This window comes from Toxotes jaculatrix, chromosome 6 (genome assembly GCF_017976425.1).
Source record: "Toxotes jaculatrix isolate fToxJac2 chromosome 6, fToxJac2.pri, whole genome shotgun sequence".
Lineage (NCBI taxonomy): Eukaryota > Metazoa > Chordata > Actinopteri > Toxotidae > Toxotes > Toxotes jaculatrix.
In genome coordinates this window covers 2,564,490-2,583,430 of record NC_054399.1, presented here as the reverse complement: position 1 = coordinate 2,583,430, position 18,941 = coordinate 2,564,490, and the positions used below count along the sequence as shown (strand labels likewise).

The following is an 18,941-nucleotide window of genomic DNA, read 5'->3' as shown; positions in this document are numbered from 1 at the left end:
TCTGACCTTCTGACCTCTTACTAAGTCTGGCTTAACTGGCTCCTCCACTCCCCACAGACACACTCACATACCCCCCATTCAAATCTGCATCTGCATGAAGACTTCTAATCATTTAGAGGCATTTTTACATCTATTTAGACAAAACAAATGCACCAGCAGCCAAATCAAAGGTTTACATTTGCATCTTTGTGGAATGAAAACTTGAATAGGTTGAATAGGTTTGGAGAGGAGATGCTAAAAGCAAAGAAAAACTTGTACATTCTTCTCTGAAAATGCAGTCTGAGGGTTTAAGTTTTCCTCGAAGCCCCTCTGTCTCTGACCTGTCTGACCTTTCTATATCTTAAATCTGTGGAGTTGGCTCACCCTGTTATAGTGAGTTAGGCTCAGTGGTTTATAATTGACATATTAGACATTCCCTCCCAGAAAAATCAAGAGCAGCATAATATAGCAGGATAAAAGTCAAACAATGCTACTGCATTGACTGCAAATAAAGAATAATATTACCCTCTGAGTCATCTGGACAGGATCAAGTCTATGACATCATCTTTAACATATCCACCTGACACAGCTAACCTGTCATACAATACAATCTGGTAAAAAATCTGTCATCAGTCATGACTTTCCCTTTATTTAGGACTGAAACTCGTTTGTATTTAGTTCAAGAGACTTGAATGTTCTCTTCACTGGTGGATTTGGAGCACAGGGGTATGGTGTGGAGGAGGGAGGAGGCGGCGGCTAAGCAGCAAGGGGAGTTTGGTTGTAAAAAGGGGAGAGTGTTTGAATGGGAAAGTTTTCTGTTGAGCTGTTATTAGTGGAGAGCAAATTGTGCCACTCCCCTCCACCTCCTCAGCTCCTCCAGACCCAGACTGCTCGGGAACATCTCCCTCCTTTGCTGGGGAGCACAGGAGAGGAGAAGAAACACCTCAGCCTCTCTCGTTTCCAACCACGTCACTGTGCTCAAATATAACAGCAAAAACAAAAAGCTCCCAGCATCACACCAGCATTTTGACAGGACAGTCAGCATGAATTACGTGTGATTTTGCTCTTGGATGTCCATCATTTAACATCATAAACTATCACCATCAGCACTGCTACCATCATCCTCGTCCTTGTCTTCATCATCCTTATCATCATCATCGTCATATAAAACCACGATTTGCAAGGTAAGTTTGCCAACATTCATCTTTGCCTCATTTTGTTATCAAAATAAAAGTTTTGATTGAATTTCTAAGTTAGCACCTCAGTTCCTTTCTGCTTTCTGTGTAGAGTGGATTTACAATACTGCATCACACTAGTGGCCTTTGTTTTAGTGGGTTTAGGCATTATGTCCTAATACTGCTGTACAGTACAACAGTAGCTTTGTAAAAATCCCTTTCATTCCACTGATATGGAAAAGAATGTCTGATGAATTGATTAGACACCGTATTTATATATTTGTATAATTTGGTCCTTTAGACACTGAAAATTAGACTTAAATATAATAAAAAATAAGACTTAAAAAAAACTGTGCAGATGTGCCACACCTGCCACATATGATCCTTCTGTTACAGTCTTGTGCAGTGTGGTCGTGGTCATTAACCTCCCCTCAGTGTGGTTTGTCTTCATATTAATACGTCTGTCCAAAGACATTTATCTTGATTTTTTAATTGCTGTGAACGAGGGTGGAAAAATTAAGAAAGCAGTTTGTCTTTGTCGTCACACACAGCCTGCGGGCAGAGTGTCATATGAAAGGGATCATTCTTCTCACTGATGAGGCACATCACAAGCATTGGACAAGGATGTTACGTGAGGCATAACTAAACCAAGTGACACCAGTCTAACATTATCTTGAATGCTTAGAAAAGGGCATGTGAATTTGAATTTGTCTTCTATAAATAAGAAATAAGTGTAAATGGATTGTTATGTGTATTTGATAGATGGTGCAACTTTAAATTTAAAGCTGCCACCCATTTTATATATATATATATATATAATTTTTTTTTGATTGATAATCCATTAAATAATGATGTATAAAAAGAAAGTAGCTGCCCAAAGTGACCTTTTTCCTGGAAACATCCCTGCAAATTGTTTGAAGGATCAGTTAGGGGGCCCTTTCCCGCCTCTTGACAGGACTGTAGTCCTACCACCTCAAAGAGTTATTATTGCAGAGCGCTCACACGTGAGTTCCTGTTGCCTTTCATGTGATCAGTAATCCCATCGAATTCATGCAACCTTTGTGTTGACGAGGACCACATGTCCGCTGTGGCTGACCTCATCCCCTGACCTCATGCTGTGTTTTATGGGTGCTGAAAATCCCCCAGCTGTTAAAATGCATGTTGACTTCCTTCTGTGTTACTGTAGAACAAGGGTAGAATTCACATTACAAAGGACATCAATTTTAAATTACATTTGATAACTTACATGTACAGTTTGTAGTTCATACTTTAACAATGCAGACTTCATGGTCTGTGGCTCAATCAGCACTAAAGGATGATGGGCCTCTGCTGTACAGCAGAGCTCCTTATTCCTTTTAACCCCAGGGAGTGGTTAGTGATGTAAAGGTAAATGACTTCTGCCCCCAACTCATCCCACAGTCTGTGTTAAGGCTTTGGCTTACTTACTTACTTAACTGCATAATTGCAATTCAGTTGATGTGAAAAGTTATAAAAGCCAGCAAACCTATGATAACAGAATCAACACCTGATTTAAATGTGCTGAGAGATCTCTACTGTAACTTTAAAGTCAATATTTTCATATCAGCAATGTGTCACATGACTCTCTGTATGCTCAAAGTGTTGTTTGTAGTTTATTTGTAGTTGATAAAAAAAAACCCTATTATTCTGGGGAGGATGGCTAATAGTGGGCGATAGGGCGCCGCCCTCCTTGACCACACGAAAACCTTCAGGGTTTATTTTGCTGTTCCAAGTCTGAATATCATTGTCCAATCAGCAGCCTGAACACCATTGTCCAATCAGCAGCCTGAACACCATTGTCCAATCAGCAGCCTGAACACCATTGACCAATCAGCAGTCCCTTGGGGCGATTTCAGTCAGACCGAAAATCGCTCCAGTCGCTCTCATTGACTTGTTAAGTTTTTTTTTTTTTTTTTTTTTAAATTGTAGACCTCGCATAGCATTTCTATGGGCTCCGCGAGGGCTTGCCCCAACGTGCTTTCGTCATACGCACTGAAGAAGTCACGTGCTCCTCTGACGGTAAAGCATAGCGCGCATACGCATCGCGTTCACGTTCAAGATCAACATGGCTAGCACAGCACCTCAAAGGAGCAACTCCATCGCGTCATTGCGGGAATTAGCATTCTGTCGTCGGAGCAATCAAGGTAATTTGGCTACCAAAGAATTAGGACCACCCAGACCAAATTCAGATATCAAGCAGGTGTCTGCAAAGCCGAGGAAAACCTACAACCGCGGATTTTCACGGAGCTGGTATGAGCGGAAAACGTTGCTAGCAGGAAGCTAGCTAGCTAACTCGATGTTCTGCTACCCCTGCCCTCTGATTCACCCGGATGGAAACACAGACACCGACATGCACCATCTCTCAGAGGAGGGGAGAAAACATGAAACATCGAAGATGCATATGGACAGCTGCCTGAAACTTTGGTCTTCTGGAAGAGTTAACATCGCCACACGGTTGAATGAGAGCTACATGTTAGCTGTGTGTCGTCACAGCGATGAGGTGAGCAAGAACCGCCATATTCTAGGCCGCCATGTTGACTGTGTCAGATTCTGTGGCGTGTTTGAGTTAGCCTTGGAGGCAACGATGGAATCGAGGGGTCCGGCAACCCCGAGATTTTTCGTGGACTGGTCGATTTAGTGGCGTCGCTAGACGAGGTGTTAGAGGAGCACTTACAAACGGCCTTGTTACTGTTCTCTCTGAATGTTGAACTGTAAATAGTTTATTGATTGCACATTGCCAGCTGAATATCACTGTATATACTGAATATGCTCTGTGATGATTTGATTTTAGTATAGTAACAGGTTATGCAAACATTGATTTCATTCATTGAAACAACTGCTGCACCTAAAATAAAATGTTTTCAAATGAAGATAGTGGGATTGTTGTGATTAATTGAAAAGGAGGTATAAACTAGTAGATGACAGTGTATCTGTTGATGGCCACAGTGGAAGTGTTTCATCTTAGAATCAAAATAATTGTATTAAAGAAATTAACTATGAACTTGATGTAGCTATACAAAAATATTGTACAGCATACTGTACAATTCATGTCTGATGCGGTTGAAATTTATAACCCAACTCTGCAGTTTCCTCTATGGAACTTTTTTCAGTGTCTTTCAGCTCATTGTTCTGACCCACAGTTCTACTTTGGTTCACTCCCTCTTACTCTGGTAAACCCACTGTACACTGCCTGCTCAGCATCAGTTGGCAGACACACAAAATTAGTAAATAGCAAGTGAACATAGTGGTAAAGAAATTCCCTCAAGAGTTTGTGGAGAACAAAACAGAGATAAAAGCAAAAATGCCATTTTAAAAAGAAAGCTTGAAGGGTGGTAACATGTCAGCACTGTGTCCAGTATTTATGATGATGAATTGTGAAATTTAATGTAAGAAAGCTGTGCTTCCTTGTCCCCTTCAGTGGCCTCACCATGTATTTGGAGAACAAAAGTAACCTGGAGATTGAGATGTCTCAGACATCAGCCCAAGGCCATCAGGGCAGGAGCAGCCTGAGGTCACCAGAGGCCGTTGCTGGGAACTTTGGGGAGCTTCGTCTGCTGCAGGGCATCTCAGAGAGGAGAGACACTCAGAAGCTCCAGCAGTCTGCAGTCCTGCCCTCAGGACAGTGCGTCATCCATACTGAGGGCTTTGTCCCCGTTCGACAAGAGGATGGGTATGACATTTGGATGTGTTTCTGATCTGTCCTGGTGGTTTACTGGTATCTCATTAACTGCAGTGTTATTTTTTACAAGCATTATTTGAGAGCTGCTTTAGAGGTGTTAAAGTTTTAAAAATGTTTCATGAATGTCCACTTTCATTTCTTAAAAGGCTAAATAATTTCCTAAAACATCAGGGCCCTGTAGTTTTTAGTAGTAGTTAGTAGTTTTTGAACAGGAGTAAATGTGTTTTAACCGGGGACTATTTTTAGTGGCAGATATTTACGCTGGGACCTAAGCTGATCCAAGACTTTGTGTTGGTCTTTAAAGGTACTATGATCAATACGTTTATATTAACAGTGGATCAAAAAACTATTGTATGTGAAAGGTCATGATGGTGACCAACAGGTAATCACCGCCAAACTCTGCAGCTCCACTCAGCTCCATCGCTTTAGCGCCTCACATCTTTACTGCTCTGATTCACTTTCACTGCCTCATCTCCAGCAGCAAAAACATCAGTTAACGTAGGTTTAATGTTGTTGTTTTTAGCCATTTGTAAATAACTGAATAAGAGTCTGTGCACTACAGGTTTTTCTCATGTTCTAGTTTGTTGAGAGATTAGCCCTCATTCTCTCTTGTCAGTGGGTTTTCTGGTGTAAAGACATAACAACAGTTTAAAGAATTTGAACCACACGTGCAGAATCACATTACACACACTATGATGCGTAAATCTTCCAAGGAATGTACGAACATATGTGGAAAAAAGCAGAACATTCACACACTGACAGACTTAAGTGTGTGTGGATGTGGGTGTGCATATCAGTCACTCAGGGGGCTGCTAATCTCAAGCCCGTGGCTGTGACGTTATTGGGATTAAACTGGGAATTTTTTTGCTTCATGAACCAAGTCAAAGTTGCACATGACAAAGAATTTACTACAGCTGATACTGGTGTGTTAGCTGTTTGATATTTGATCTTCTACAGTGACTGTTTTATTTCTGGAGTGACAATCAGACTCTGTCATTCTTAAGTTCCTGCATAGTTGAACATGAAAAGACACCCACACAGATGCATAAAGATTGTGCACAGATTTAGCAGGTAGGGTGCAGTGCCAATACATTAGAGTATGTAAGACATGGCATCAATTAATAGACAATTGCATAACATATTGTAAGGATTCACTTAAATAATACAAATGGTTGAGAGAAAAAATAGAAAACGAGAAAATAAACGAAAATTAAAAGAGTTTATATTAAATGGGAAAATTGGCTCATTTGGACAGAGGACATGTCAAATTCTCTAATTCTTCTATGAGCTGTGAGGGAGCACTGCTGCTAAAAACCTGAGCATGATCGCATCTGACATGTTGACAGTATTCGTCCAGCCTGAAAAGCTCATACCTCAGTAGAAAGAAGGCTGCAGTGGTGCTGGCTGTCAGTTTGTCTGTGTGGCACTGAAATATGTTTGAACACTGACTGAAGTGTGACAAAGAGGCCTGGGCCAAGCGTCATGGGCTGAAAGTCTGTTAATGTTGTGGAGAACTAAACAGAGCTAAAAGATGGTGAGTCTTGGTCTTAGATTTACCAGGTGGCCTGAAACACGACTCCAAAAAAATGCTGTTCTTTATATGTTTATTTGCTGAATGTGTAAAAGAGCAGCTGTTTACTAACATGTTCACAGTATCAATTTAAAATGTGATAATAAGTCCTGTTGTTTACAGTTTTGTGCTGCCCCCAAGTGGCCAAAAATTTTTTCTTTTGGTGGATATTAATCACACTGTGTGTCCTAAAAAAGACCCCTGTATAATTTCAGCTCCGGTCTGTGCTCTGTCTGGGCTCAGTGTCGCTTAAAGACTCCTCTGCAGCCTCCCTGCCAAGTCACATCTAGGGGACAGGATCAGACTCGTGTCAGGGAAAGAAGAGGGGAGAAAACATTTGTAGACTTGCAGTAAATCTCTTTATAGTTGTATAAGAGTATTGAAGAGGATTAATGTGGCAGACTTCCCTAATGTAATCTACTCCTTTATCCCACACCCTTGCCACATTCATTGATTCAAAGCACCCAACTGTCTGCTGGGTGTTTGGTAACGCCTGCCAGACTCGTAAGATGATAACAACAACAACAACAATAGTACGGCCTTATGAGTTACTGAACTGTCCCCTATTTACAAAAGATTAACTGGAGATTAACTGAAAAAGTAATAAAAATATAAATCGAACACCAAGTTCCTCATAATAATACAATAATTAACCACGATACTTTCAGCAAAAATGCATGCTGCTATGTTGAGTGTGTTTAAGTACCCAACCCTTTTGACAGGCAGAGGGTAAAAACCCCTCAAGATTATAAGATTAGCCGAGGGGGACCTTTCATTTTCAGAAAGATTTCCATCTAGCAGTTTTGGCTCAGTGGGTTGGTTTTCCATTACATAACGATTCTCATGACGTCTCTACTGTTGTCAGAGTAATTGCTGAGATGACAGTGGGCTTGATGAAATACCACATTGGTGTGTGTGGTTTTTTTTTTTAATCTTTACACGTAAAAAATTCTCATCAAGAACAGCTTTGATGTATATGTAACATATATGTGTGTGTTCATCTTTGAGAGACGTGACAGTGTGTGAGGCTGTGACTGATGGTCGTGACCCAGCTGTGAGGCCCCTGAGGGCAGACGCCTGCAGGAGCCTCAGGGATACAGTTCAGCAGCAGGGTGACAAAAGACACTTTAATGATCTCCTCAGGTGTGGAGTCACCAGCTGCTCCCCCACCTTGCTGCCACCTGTGGGTTACAAAGGGTCTGACAAACTGCTTTGAACAGTGACTGACAGCTGTGACGTGACAGCTGAGGGGTTCGTTAATGGGGTCAGAGTTCATGGAAATGTTTTTTTCAGTTTCTGAAAATTAGAAGTTTATTTCTTTTTCTGTCTGTTTTGCTTTTTTTTTTTTTTTTTTTTTTTTTAACTCATTGTATGCCATTTCATGTTTTTCCAGGCACAATTTCAGTGTCGTCAATATCCTCAGAGGAAAAACAAATTCAGCCAACCTTACAGAGAGGTCACCTCTGCTGAGGTTCTCTCAGGATGACAGGTGAGTCATCTCTCTTGAAATAGGCAACTAGAAGCTGCTGCTGTAAATAAACTAACTTTTATTTAGCTTAATAAGACTTCCTGCCAGCTGGCTAACTGACTAGTTAGGGACATCTTGAGTTTTTTTACTCTCAGGATGTCCCTCGGAGAAAGACACAACTAGTTTTCCTCTGTTGCTGCTGTAGCTAACGGTCTACGAAGCTAGCTGCCAGTTAAGTTGATTTATTTCATTAATTTTTGAGTGATTCAAATCTTTACACATTATTCTTATGTTTATTTCATAATGTGATTTTTGTGACGCTTTTGGTCTGGAAGTATATTTGAACTGTTTTTCATCCAGGTTATCTGGAGTTGTGTGCCTGGAGAATTACTTTTTTCTGAAGAAAGGAGATTATGCATTTTGCTTTTAGTATTTCATATTAGTCATAAATCAGACTGACATGCTAGCAGTGTCATTTAATGAAATGGCTCAGCTTCTAACATCATTGTACAACCCTTCTTACAATTCATTTGACAGTGGCGTACAATACATGTAATGAAATTCTGATTATAAGTTTCTTCCTTTTCTGCTCAGTATTGGAATATTTTTGGTTTAAGAGCTTACACCGCAGCTGGTGTCCTTAATTCCAATGCAGTGTTTGTCGTCGCTGAAACTATCGTGGTCGATGCCCAGGCGATTGACAGTGATTATTCTCTCCCAGCATAACCTACATGACCCTACATGACCCCGGCTTTGTTGGAGGGGAAGAACCCTGGGACAACAGCTTCCTGGACCTGGAGAGGAGATATCGACTGGGCAGCGAGGTCACCAGCCTGTCCCTGTCCCGCTCCAGCTCCTCGGAGAAGAACGACCCTCTGGACAACCTCAATCTCAACTTCAGACTCACCAGTAGTATGAGGTGAGACCTTTCAAGTGGACAGGACTAATTTACATACTGTTGGTTCCCTTTTTTTAATTTTTTTTTTCATTTTAAATCCTTCATATAAAACCATGTCTACTTGCGATCCCTCCTCTGGGAGTTGGGAGTAGTTCAGAGTGTGGTTTTCCCTTCTGAGATCCCTTTGAATATCTTTAAGATGCTTAAAGAGGTAAAACTCTGTGGTATTTAACAATTAAATTTTTTTTTTTTAAATTAGAGAAAAGTTCAGTGTCACCATAGATACATCTTGTGATCCCTTGTGGGGTTTCTGACCTCTGCTGTAGGTTGAAATACTGGTGTACAGTTCACTCATGCAGTCTGTTTATTCTGTTTTTCAGATGCTGCTTCAAAGTCTCCAAAATTGCCACGATCTTCACCATTGTTGTTCTGTGCAGTGTAAGTTCATTGAGAGAGAGAATGAGAGTCGGAGCTTGAGGTTTATGTCCTGTGAAATCAAACATGTTGCAACTTTAAACTTTAAAAAATATATATAATCAAAATTCTGATAACAACAATGTATGAAATAACCATTGCACTGAATTTAAGTGAAATTACACACCCCACAATGGACTCTTCTACACATATATATATATATATATATATATTTTTTTTTTACTGAACTGTACCGTAGTGCACAGATATTTTCCATTCATTCTTTTTCTCAGCATCTCGATATCTCTGGTAGGCTCAGTTTGGACTGACTGAATAATGCTTCACGTGTTCTGGTTTCAGCTGTTCTTCAGCATGTATCCAGATCGAGACAACCCCTGGAGGATGTTGGCAGTCTCTTCCACAGACAGTTTCTGTATCCTTTCCTTTGCTGCATTATTGTCGACGCACATTGTTACTTCATGTTATGTTATGAAATTAGAAACAAAAAAGTGGGCCGCTAAAGGCCCAGCAGGCCTTTAATCAGCACAGGCAGGAGGAAAGGGGTAAAACATGAAGCAGCGGTGTTTTACTTTGAGTGTACGGGCATACTGAGACACAAAGGCAAAGGAAAAACTAATCTGGCAGATTTTTAAGTATGTGTTTAATCCACAGGGGTCTTCATCAGGCTTTAATCAGAGCGACTGCTGCAGGAGAAAATAGGTAAAGGAGTGGTAGCAATCCTGAAAAGTGAATAAATGGTCTCTACTGCTCTGTTTCATAGTGTGTGTCAAATCTCTGAGTCAGATCCAACAACTATTGTGCTCTGAAAATGACTGAGGAGGAACAGTGTACGGTTTATGAGATTACTTATTCTTGTAAAGTGCTTAATCAGTTCCAAAAAGTTGTCTCCTCTGCTGTCGACGTTCCAAATTTTTCTCTTGACGATCCGCGTCCCACAGCAATGAACCTGACAGATTTTCGGGACAACGCTTTGCTGAAGCTCCAGGTGGGAGGGCCTTTTGCAGGAGGGATGATCGACCTCGCCAACCAGGAGTATATTCTGATCCAGGTGGAGCAGACTGAACTGTCAGGACAACGGAGGAGGAGGACTCAGCAGGTGGGAGCATCCGTGTGATTCATTCTGCTCCTTCGCTGTGTCGTCTGTGAAGTGTTGTTCAGAGAAAAGCTGACTCATTTATTGTGCTGTTTGTGAACAGGTGATTCATAATTGGACCATTCCTCTACATTCTGAACGAAGTGACCAGATACTGATGACAAAAACTTTTGAGATGCTCAGCAGGTACTCTGATCACTACATGACATACTAATTTGAGCAGACTGATTTTATGGTGGGGGGTTAACAGCTTCTTTTGACATTGTTTTTTCTATCCCCATGTGCTCAACATCTTTAACTGCAAAGAGTACAGGTGAATTTATGCTGATTTACGATGTTCCATTATTGTTGGGTGCGATTACGTACGGTAATAAAATTTTTTGGGGTGTTCATGGTATTTTTTCTCTGCAGCCAGACTTCTATATAACAGATTGCTCATGTGTCATAAAAGAACAACATCCACATCATTCTCGCCGCTGTGCTGTTTCCATTCCCGCACAGTGACCCCATCGTCATCACGATCCAGGCCTTCCTGCAGGATAATGAGGTGGTGCCGTTGTCCATGACCCACCAGTCGCTCTTCGTCAGTGTGGAGACACAGGTGGCCATCGCTGGAATCATCCTGGCTGGGGTCTATGTTCTCATCATCTTTGAGGTAAATGGCCTGTGATGCTCACTGTTTCCTGTGGATGATGAACGAGTTTGTGCTCAGCTTGTGCTGCGTAGTTTGAAACATGGCTGAATTCCATTTAGCTGCTTCAGTTTCAGGGTCCTGGTGTTGTGTGCGCTGACTCACTCTCACACTGTCATGACTTAGTGGGACACTTTAATCAATCAGCCATTGGCTATGTTATTAATTACACCTGTGTTTTTCCGACTATGACAAGTTCAAATGAGTATTATGAGAAAGTTCTATGAGCACAAATTAAAGGCTGCACAGACCCATGGTCCACACATGGTTTCATTTGACATGTCTGCCTGTACAGACTGTTTGACACCTCACTCACTGATAGTTTTGTTGCACCAGTTTGTGCAGGACGACTGACCCTGCATTAAATCCCACCATGCATAGCTGCTGTTGCTACACCTGTCATGTGTCGTCTCCACAATCACGTTAACACATTCATCTCACACCGAGGTCTATATTGAACGCTAAATTGTCAATATAATGGGACCGTGTATACTCTACTATACTAGTGTACCACAATTTACACAATCAAAACTTGGACACATAAAATGATGGACAGTATAGAATGTGAATACAGAGCACTGTTTCAAGCTTTCCCATGTTTTACAGCGAAGACAATCAACTCAGATTTCGTCATTATTTCTGAAACAGTGGGCCATTGATTTCACACAGAGCCGCATGCATTCATCTCTGAAACCAGTGCCTACCCAGTCATAAATGTCAACATCCGAGTTGTAATTATGACTGGGAATCAACATGTCTGTAAATGTGACAGGTTAAGCTAACAGGAAGCACCTGAAAAGGTAAATAAAAAGAACTTTGTCAACCAAAGTCTGTTGTCCAAGGTAATAAAATAATACTTAATGTTTTAACCCTCACACGACCATCTGCAGCTGGGAACGTTTTTTTATTTCTGCCTTTCATCATCAGTTCGAGTCGGCCTGAATAACTGTCAACAGCTGTGTGGGTGTGCAGAGCCTTTAATGCATCATGCATCTATTCTAAAATACTTATCAATAATAATTAGTAGATGTAGTTATTTTGGATCATTATTTAATTTATAATTTTAGTTGTCAAATTTGCAAGTAAAATGAATTCATGTTTATTTGGTTTATTGGTCGTAGCAGAGACACAGATTACAAATCTTATTTGAATCATTAACAAAGTATTAAAACTACATCAACGCAAATATTACAAATATTAACTAGAAATGAAAAAGCTATTGATCAAATTTCTTAATGAGTAAGCAACATGTCAGTAATTGATTGTCAGTTAGTTGATAATTGGTGATTTAGTTTTTATTGATGACTTATTCAACATCAATTGATCATTAATTTCTCACATACTTGATGTGTTGCGGTGTCGTTTCTCACTTCACGCTGACTTATTAAGATTTGAGCTCCCTGGATATACATCTGTAATTTTCCTTCATTTCAGTCAGTGTTTGGTTTTAATTAATCTCCCTGAGTGCAACAAGGTGTGAACTCACTAAGCTGTGCCGGCAGGGGCAATGCTATGATGTGCAAACCAACAGTGGGGCGTGAGAGACGACAGCACATCCACGCTCAGCACACACTCTCATGTGTCATCTGTGTTACTGACAGCTCTGCTTGCAGAGGCTGTAATTGAAAGTGTGAGGGATTGCCGTTAAAGCAGAAGACCATACAGTGCACGGCTATTCAGACATCAGCAGCGTGTCAGCTGACTTCAGCTCTGTCAGGTCTCCGTTTGTGAATGTCTCACTTGTTTTTCTCCATTAAACTTTAGTCTGATAAGAACCTGACACATGAGCACATACTCTTTCTCTCACATTTAGGCTGTTGTGATTTTCTCTACAATAGGCTTTAAGAAAGGAGTTTGTCAGTGTGTTAGTCACTGAACACCAGTTTTCTTATTTTAATGGGTGCTTCAGTCAAATGTTCTTAGAAAGGTCTAAAGTAAAGTGTTTTGTTATTCGCGATGAAGGCTGTGGTAGAAAGAAGGATGCTTCTGTTCTTCCTTATCCATTATCTGAACAGGTTTATTCAGACAGAGAGACGTTTCTGAATTATTTCTCATCTTGGCCCCATTCGGAGTGAAAAGACCCAGTTTAGTGTTGAGTTGTTCAGTCAATGTGCATTAAAGACAGAACTAACATGTAATATGTCTCTCATTTTGCAGAATAGGGCTATCAGTAAAGCTGCCTTACTTAATGCAAATGACATGGAATTATTATTATTATTATTATTATTATTATTATTATTATTATTTTTTTAATAGGATGATCTTCAATTTAAGTTAAGGTAAGAGGCCACAGATCCCAGTTTCTTCGTTGGCCTCAGTATTTGCTAATATACAAAAAGTGACCTACTTTTCTGCAATTTATTGCACAGGCATAAATGTCAGAGGAGCAGCGCTGCTTTCTGATAACTCACCCATGCTTATCACAGGCCTCAATTTTTAATAATGGGATGCATCAATGCATCATACATGAGAGCAGTGATGGTGGAGGAGAGCGGCTCTGAACAGCATCATGGATTTGTCTGTAATATCTCCCTGAAGTTTTTGCATTTCTTTACTTTATACAGAAGAAAATAACATCATAGACCTAGTGGAGCGCTAAGTCTCAATAGATTTTCTTGGCTCATCTTGTTGGACAATCAATACATTTTTTGAGAATGTCTTTTAAATTACAGCTTATAGTTTGAGATGCAGTATATGGCATCAGGCTCATCAAGCAACAGACACAAAAACAGTAAAACTAAAACACTGGCACCGTGAGAGACACAAGGTAACAAGGCAAAATAAGAAAAATAAAAGTGCATAATACCACAACAAACATAATGTAGAATAAATAGGAATGAACAGATATATAGAAATGATGGGTGTGTGTGTGTGTGTGTGTGAGAAACAGTGAGATTATTTGCACCTATGTTGAAACTAACTCTGAAATGTTTCATTACATTTTGTTCCTCTTGTGATTTGCTTGAATTTCCAGATTGTGCACCGCACTCTGGCTGCCATGTTGGGATCTCTGGCAGCCTTGGCTGCTCTGGCTGTGATTGGCGATGTAAGTCTCCTTTCCTCTTATAATTTAGTGAGCTGTAAAATGAAAAACAAAGTCATATCTATTACTGCCCATCTTATCCACACTCTATATTTTTGTCAGAATGTGTCGATAAAAGGTAGTTTGCTAGCTTAAAAGCTGTCAGTTGGCTGGCTAACGAAGCTGAATTGGTAGTGGGTCTAATGGGCCAATTTACACTCATTAACACTCTAATTAACTGTGAAAATATCCTTTCACATGTTATAAACTTATTTGCTTCTAATATATTGTTTTCAGTAGGTGGTTTTCAATGATATCACATGATGCGCATGTTGAACTAAGCTGGGCTTTAGCTTCTGGTGGTGTTTCTCAATCAAGGAAACCAAAATGGCTGCCGTGTCAATCAGTCCCATTGACTGTACATAAATAAAAGGTCACGTCATTATTGCCAGCAGAGGAGTTTTCTCAGAAAAGTGTGTGATAATTCCCGTATTAGTTACCAGAGTTCAAAAGTCAGGAAAAATATCACAACTTATTTTCAAAGTTCCAACCCATGCAATGAAAGCACAGGTATAATTAATGACATTATTACTGTGTGTTCCAGTTTGAGAGCACTGGGCCTGAGAGACTCACTGGGACACTTTGGTGGAACAGAGCCATCGTTAATGTTATTAGTTCCACCTGTGCTTTTCCTGTGATAAGTCAGAATATTGTCTGTGGAAAAAGACCTATAGCATCCAGAGGCAGGATCTGGGCCAGGGAGGAGTTATAGCCATGCTTAGATACACCTGCAACAAACAGATTTTTTAAACTTGCCAGAAAGTTTGGAACTATACCAGAAATAAGATCTCAGCTAGAGTTTAATGTATCTGACCATCATTTAACAACTCTTCTGTTTTGCTTTTTCTCCTCACAGATCTGATCATTCTTAATAAATTCCTGTCAAATCTAATTATTTTCTTTGTCTCTCCCACAGCGACCCAGTCTGGTTACTGTGGTGGAGTGGATTGATTATGAGACGTTGGCTCTTCTGTTTGGCATGGTGAGACTCTTAAGTCAACAAGAAAAACACAAACACAGAAAAAGTCTTTATTCAGTGTTTGGGGAAGTTTTTACATCCCCGTCTGACATCTTAACTTCCATTTATTCCCTCTCTGCCAGCCTGCCCAGGTACTGACAGGCAAGTTAAACTGACAATGAAAGGTCCATGTCTCCATGGAAACAAGCATGTCCTGTCAAGTTTGGTATAAAATTGAAGAGTATGTCTGAAAGGTTTCTTTGAAGGCTAAAAACAAACTGAGTTTCATGGAAATCATTCCGGTTCTTTCAGACACGTTCTAGCTTTATAGCAGATCATTAAAAAATATTCTACTCTCATTCGGAACATAATTCTGCTAAATCAGTGATACCTAGATTTCATATTGATGCATGGCCACAGATGGTAACTTCCTATGCACAACTTCCACTGTCAACAGCTGCCACTGAAATTTGCATCTCATTCCCCAAAATACAGCAGAGGGAGTGAAACTGTTCCAAACCTAAAGGAAATTCATTTTAATATACACTACATTACAAGTGCCATATTATACTGTATACAAAACAATGGTATAATGGTACTTTATGTATTCTAGAAATCCATGTGTTAACTTGCTTTCTACAACAGCTCATTGTGATCTTATCGTAAGTTTCAGGGTGACATATAATCTTTGTTTTTATGGTCGTGTTTCTTACAGATGGTGCTGGTGGCCATTTTTTCTGAGACTGGCTTTTTTGATTATTGTGCTGTGAAGGTGAGTTGGCCGCTTTGTAATAATTATCGGTCCCAGCACTAACACAGAAAATACCAGAATCAGCAGTATAGTTGTATGTTCATTCTGGATCTACAAATGATAAAGAATTGAACATTCTTAAATTAGTCTGTTGCTCTAGAGTAGCAGATAAGACCTTCATCTTCTCTGTGCAGGGTCAATGTTTGCTGCCATCAGAAAAACAGCTCTGCTCCGGTTTAATCCTGAATGTTCTCTATAGATGGTTCAGAAGGGCGATTGTCTTTGTCCTTCAGGTGCAGAAGCACTCAGACCTAAAGAACAGGGGGATCATGCAGGCTCATGAATTTTAAGTGTGAGTTGGACAAAGGCAGGCACTTCAAATTCAAATACCTTTCTTAGCCACTGCCATGGGGTTCACACTGGTATATTAGAATAAAAGACTTTACGCCTCAGGAAGATAGTGTTTGTTAGTGTGAATCTGTGTGTAATTTTACATTATGTGGCTATACTGGGGATCTGAATACACTGGTACTACTTCTCATAATAGAAATGTGACATTCAGGTACTCATTTATGATGTTTCACCGTGACATTCTTGATGTGTGGAAGGTTTGAAACACATCTCAGAAGTGTCAGAACTCATCCTCAGCAGCTCTGCTCAATCACTGCATTCACTCAGTTGGTTAAGATTTTAAATCCTTCCTGTACTTGAACTGGGTACGAATCACGACATCCACTTAATGGGCTGTTAATTTCCATTAACATCATCATATTACTTCTCCCTGCAGGCGTACCAGTTATCCAGAGGGAGAGTGTGGCCTATGATCATCATCCTCTGTCTCATCGCTGCCATTCTCTCTGCTTTTCTGGACAATGTGACAACAATGATGCTTTTCACCCCCGTCACCATAAGGTTTGTTATAGTCAAATGAAATTTCCGTCCGTTATCTGTACCTGCTTGTCCCAGCTCCCAGGTTAGACTGGAAACAGGAGTGAACAGCTGCCCTGGTGGTAAAATAATAATTAATAAATAAATAATCTTCAGAGCTGATCTAACCTGAGAAAGAAAATGTGTCTCATTACATGCTGTAAGTGTAAATGTTTAATCAGTAATATCAGAGAAATGGTTATCTGAAACCATGAGCAGGCATTTTACAACCTTTCTTTATTTTTAACTTAATGTTTTTGTATTCAGTCAATGGTTTGTATCCAGTAAACCTGTAGTGTTCTTGTAAATAGTTTCATCAGTCCATAGATCACCACCTCCTCAGATAAACCCACATTACATCCCTATAAACAGAACTACAACACGGAAGTTATAATTTATGGCAGTTTGGTGTTTTACAAATCAGCTGTAAGCGTGCTGCCCACCTCTGTCTCCTCCTCACTGTTTTGTACTCTGAACCATTATTAAGCTCACAAGATTGCTTTTGCTGCCATAAGGTCAAAATAAGTTTTGACTTGACTAAAGTTAGACACCTGACACCCAATAACTAATTTGTTACCAGGCCAGCAGGGTGGACATCCTGTACAACCGCGGTGTTAAAGGACCGATGCTTTTCATCTTCCAATATCCTTTTCATATTCCTGTATTTATTTCTCCCACCCGCTGCAATCTAATCGGGGCTAAAGGGCTTTTCTGTCTCTATCTGATTTTGCAGGTTGTGTGAGGTGCTTAATCTAGACCCCAGACATGTCCTGATTGCAGAAGTAATCTTCACCAACATTGGAGGGGCCGCCACAGCTGTCGGAGATCCACCCAATGTGATTATAGTATCAAATCAGGACCTGCGCAAAGAGGTAGGCACTTTCACAGCTCTCTGCCTAAACTTGCACGAATATATGGTACAGCAGCTCAGCTCGGTGTAATCTGACACGTGAACCAGACGCTTAGTAATGCAGCACAAATGGTGAACTGAGATCTCTCCAAGTGCTTCAAGGAAGAAATCTCAGATGGCTGCCACACTCGCTTTGTTCAGATTCATCTGCCAGTTTGTGACTTGACGTTAGCGAGTCCACAAGCTGTTGTCAGGTGAATCTGTTCAGGTATAAGAAAGAAAAACATAAACACATTGCATTTTTAATTTTGGACGGCTGCTTCTGAGAAGGTTTTATGAATTTAAGTTTTAAAGAATATTTTCTCCTGTTGAGGTGAGGTGAAAATATGAACCTTCGACTGAATCCAGAAGTGTGTGAGGTTAGTTCGGAGGTTTTCAGCTGACAGTGACGCTGTTTGGACGCTGTTTGGTCACTGACCGTGTACTGACTGGTTCTATTTTCTATTTTCTGTCTCTTTGCTCGAGGTTATGTTCTCTTTATAAAAACATTAACTTTGCTGCACAGTGTAATAATTGTAAATCATGTGATGCAGGGCCACACTCTTTTTATAGTTGATTCACATGTTCATACTCCATATCCACATTCCTCATGTAAGCTCTAACCTGCTCATGACCTAATATAGCCTTTACATTGCATAAACATTTACAGTGTGCATACAGACATTTGCCTGTATGTTATGGGAACGCTCTGTGGATAAATTTAATCATCTGTGTTTGCTGGATTGTACGTGTTATCTCTGTTCAGCACAATCTCTCTGTGTATTTATACAATTGTGAGCCGTGACCCTTATTTATGCTGATGTGCAGGTGATGAATGGAGATGTAGTGGCAGTGAAACCAATTCATATTTCTGCTGCTGCCATCATAAATCACATGAAACGTCAAAACAGCAGGAAAAGAAGCTGTAAGAGCTTCCTATTTCAGGGCACCTGCCCAGTGTTACACACGGTTGCTTTAGCAGTCTTCTTTATCAAATGTTTATAAGACGTGTCTTTCAATTAGCATCTCCTTAGTACCTCCATACAGTCACTGTAAGTAACATCATCATGAATTCCCATCCTTCCACACATTTCATCACATCACTGACATCTGTGGACTAACACCTTTCCTGGTGCTTCCCCTTCCTGCAACGCACTCACCTGCGAGGGCACGCTGGAGACCCTTTCTCTGGGATTACTCTCTGATTAAACTTGTGAAGGAGACGGTGTCACTCCTGATGCAATACTGTGTGAAACCATGTAACTGAACGCCCAGCTCTTTTCCTGTGGTGGATGATGTACATCACACTTTGTTCAGACCTTTGTGAC

General features: G+C 40.4%; 1 protein-coding gene across 1 annotated transcript in view; it reads left to right on the top strand.

Moving 5' to 3' along the window:
* The first annotated feature begins 1,108 nt into the window (after window positions 1–1,108).
* oca2 (oculocutaneous albinism II) overlaps window positions 1,109–18,941 on the top strand; it is a 37,095-nt gene continuing 19,262 nt past the window's right edge. The window contains exons 1-14 of the mRNA XM_041040647.1: window positions 1,109–1,163; window positions 4,591–4,842; window positions 7,815–7,910; window positions 8,611–8,808; window positions 9,168–9,225; window positions 9,562–9,634; window positions 10,161–10,318; window positions 10,419–10,501; window positions 10,817–10,970; window positions 13,981–14,052; window positions 15,005–15,070; window positions 15,762–15,818; window positions 16,585–16,709; window positions 17,458–17,596. Coding sequence (XP_040896581.1) covers window positions 4,601–4,842; window positions 7,815–7,910; window positions 8,611–8,808; window positions 9,168–9,225; window positions 9,562–9,634; window positions 10,161–10,318; window positions 10,419–10,501; window positions 10,817–10,970; window positions 13,981–14,052; window positions 15,005–15,070; window positions 15,762–15,818; window positions 16,585–16,709; window positions 17,458–17,596 — 1,521 coding nt within the window. The 5' untranslated portion in view covers window positions 1,109–1,163; window positions 4,591–4,600. The remainder of the gene's footprint in view (window positions 1,164–4,590; window positions 4,843–7,814; window positions 7,911–8,610; window positions 8,809–9,167; window positions 9,226–9,561; window positions 9,635–10,160; window positions 10,319–10,418; window positions 10,502–10,816; window positions 10,971–13,980; window positions 14,053–15,004; window positions 15,071–15,761; window positions 15,819–16,584; window positions 16,710–17,457; window positions 17,597–18,941) is intronic.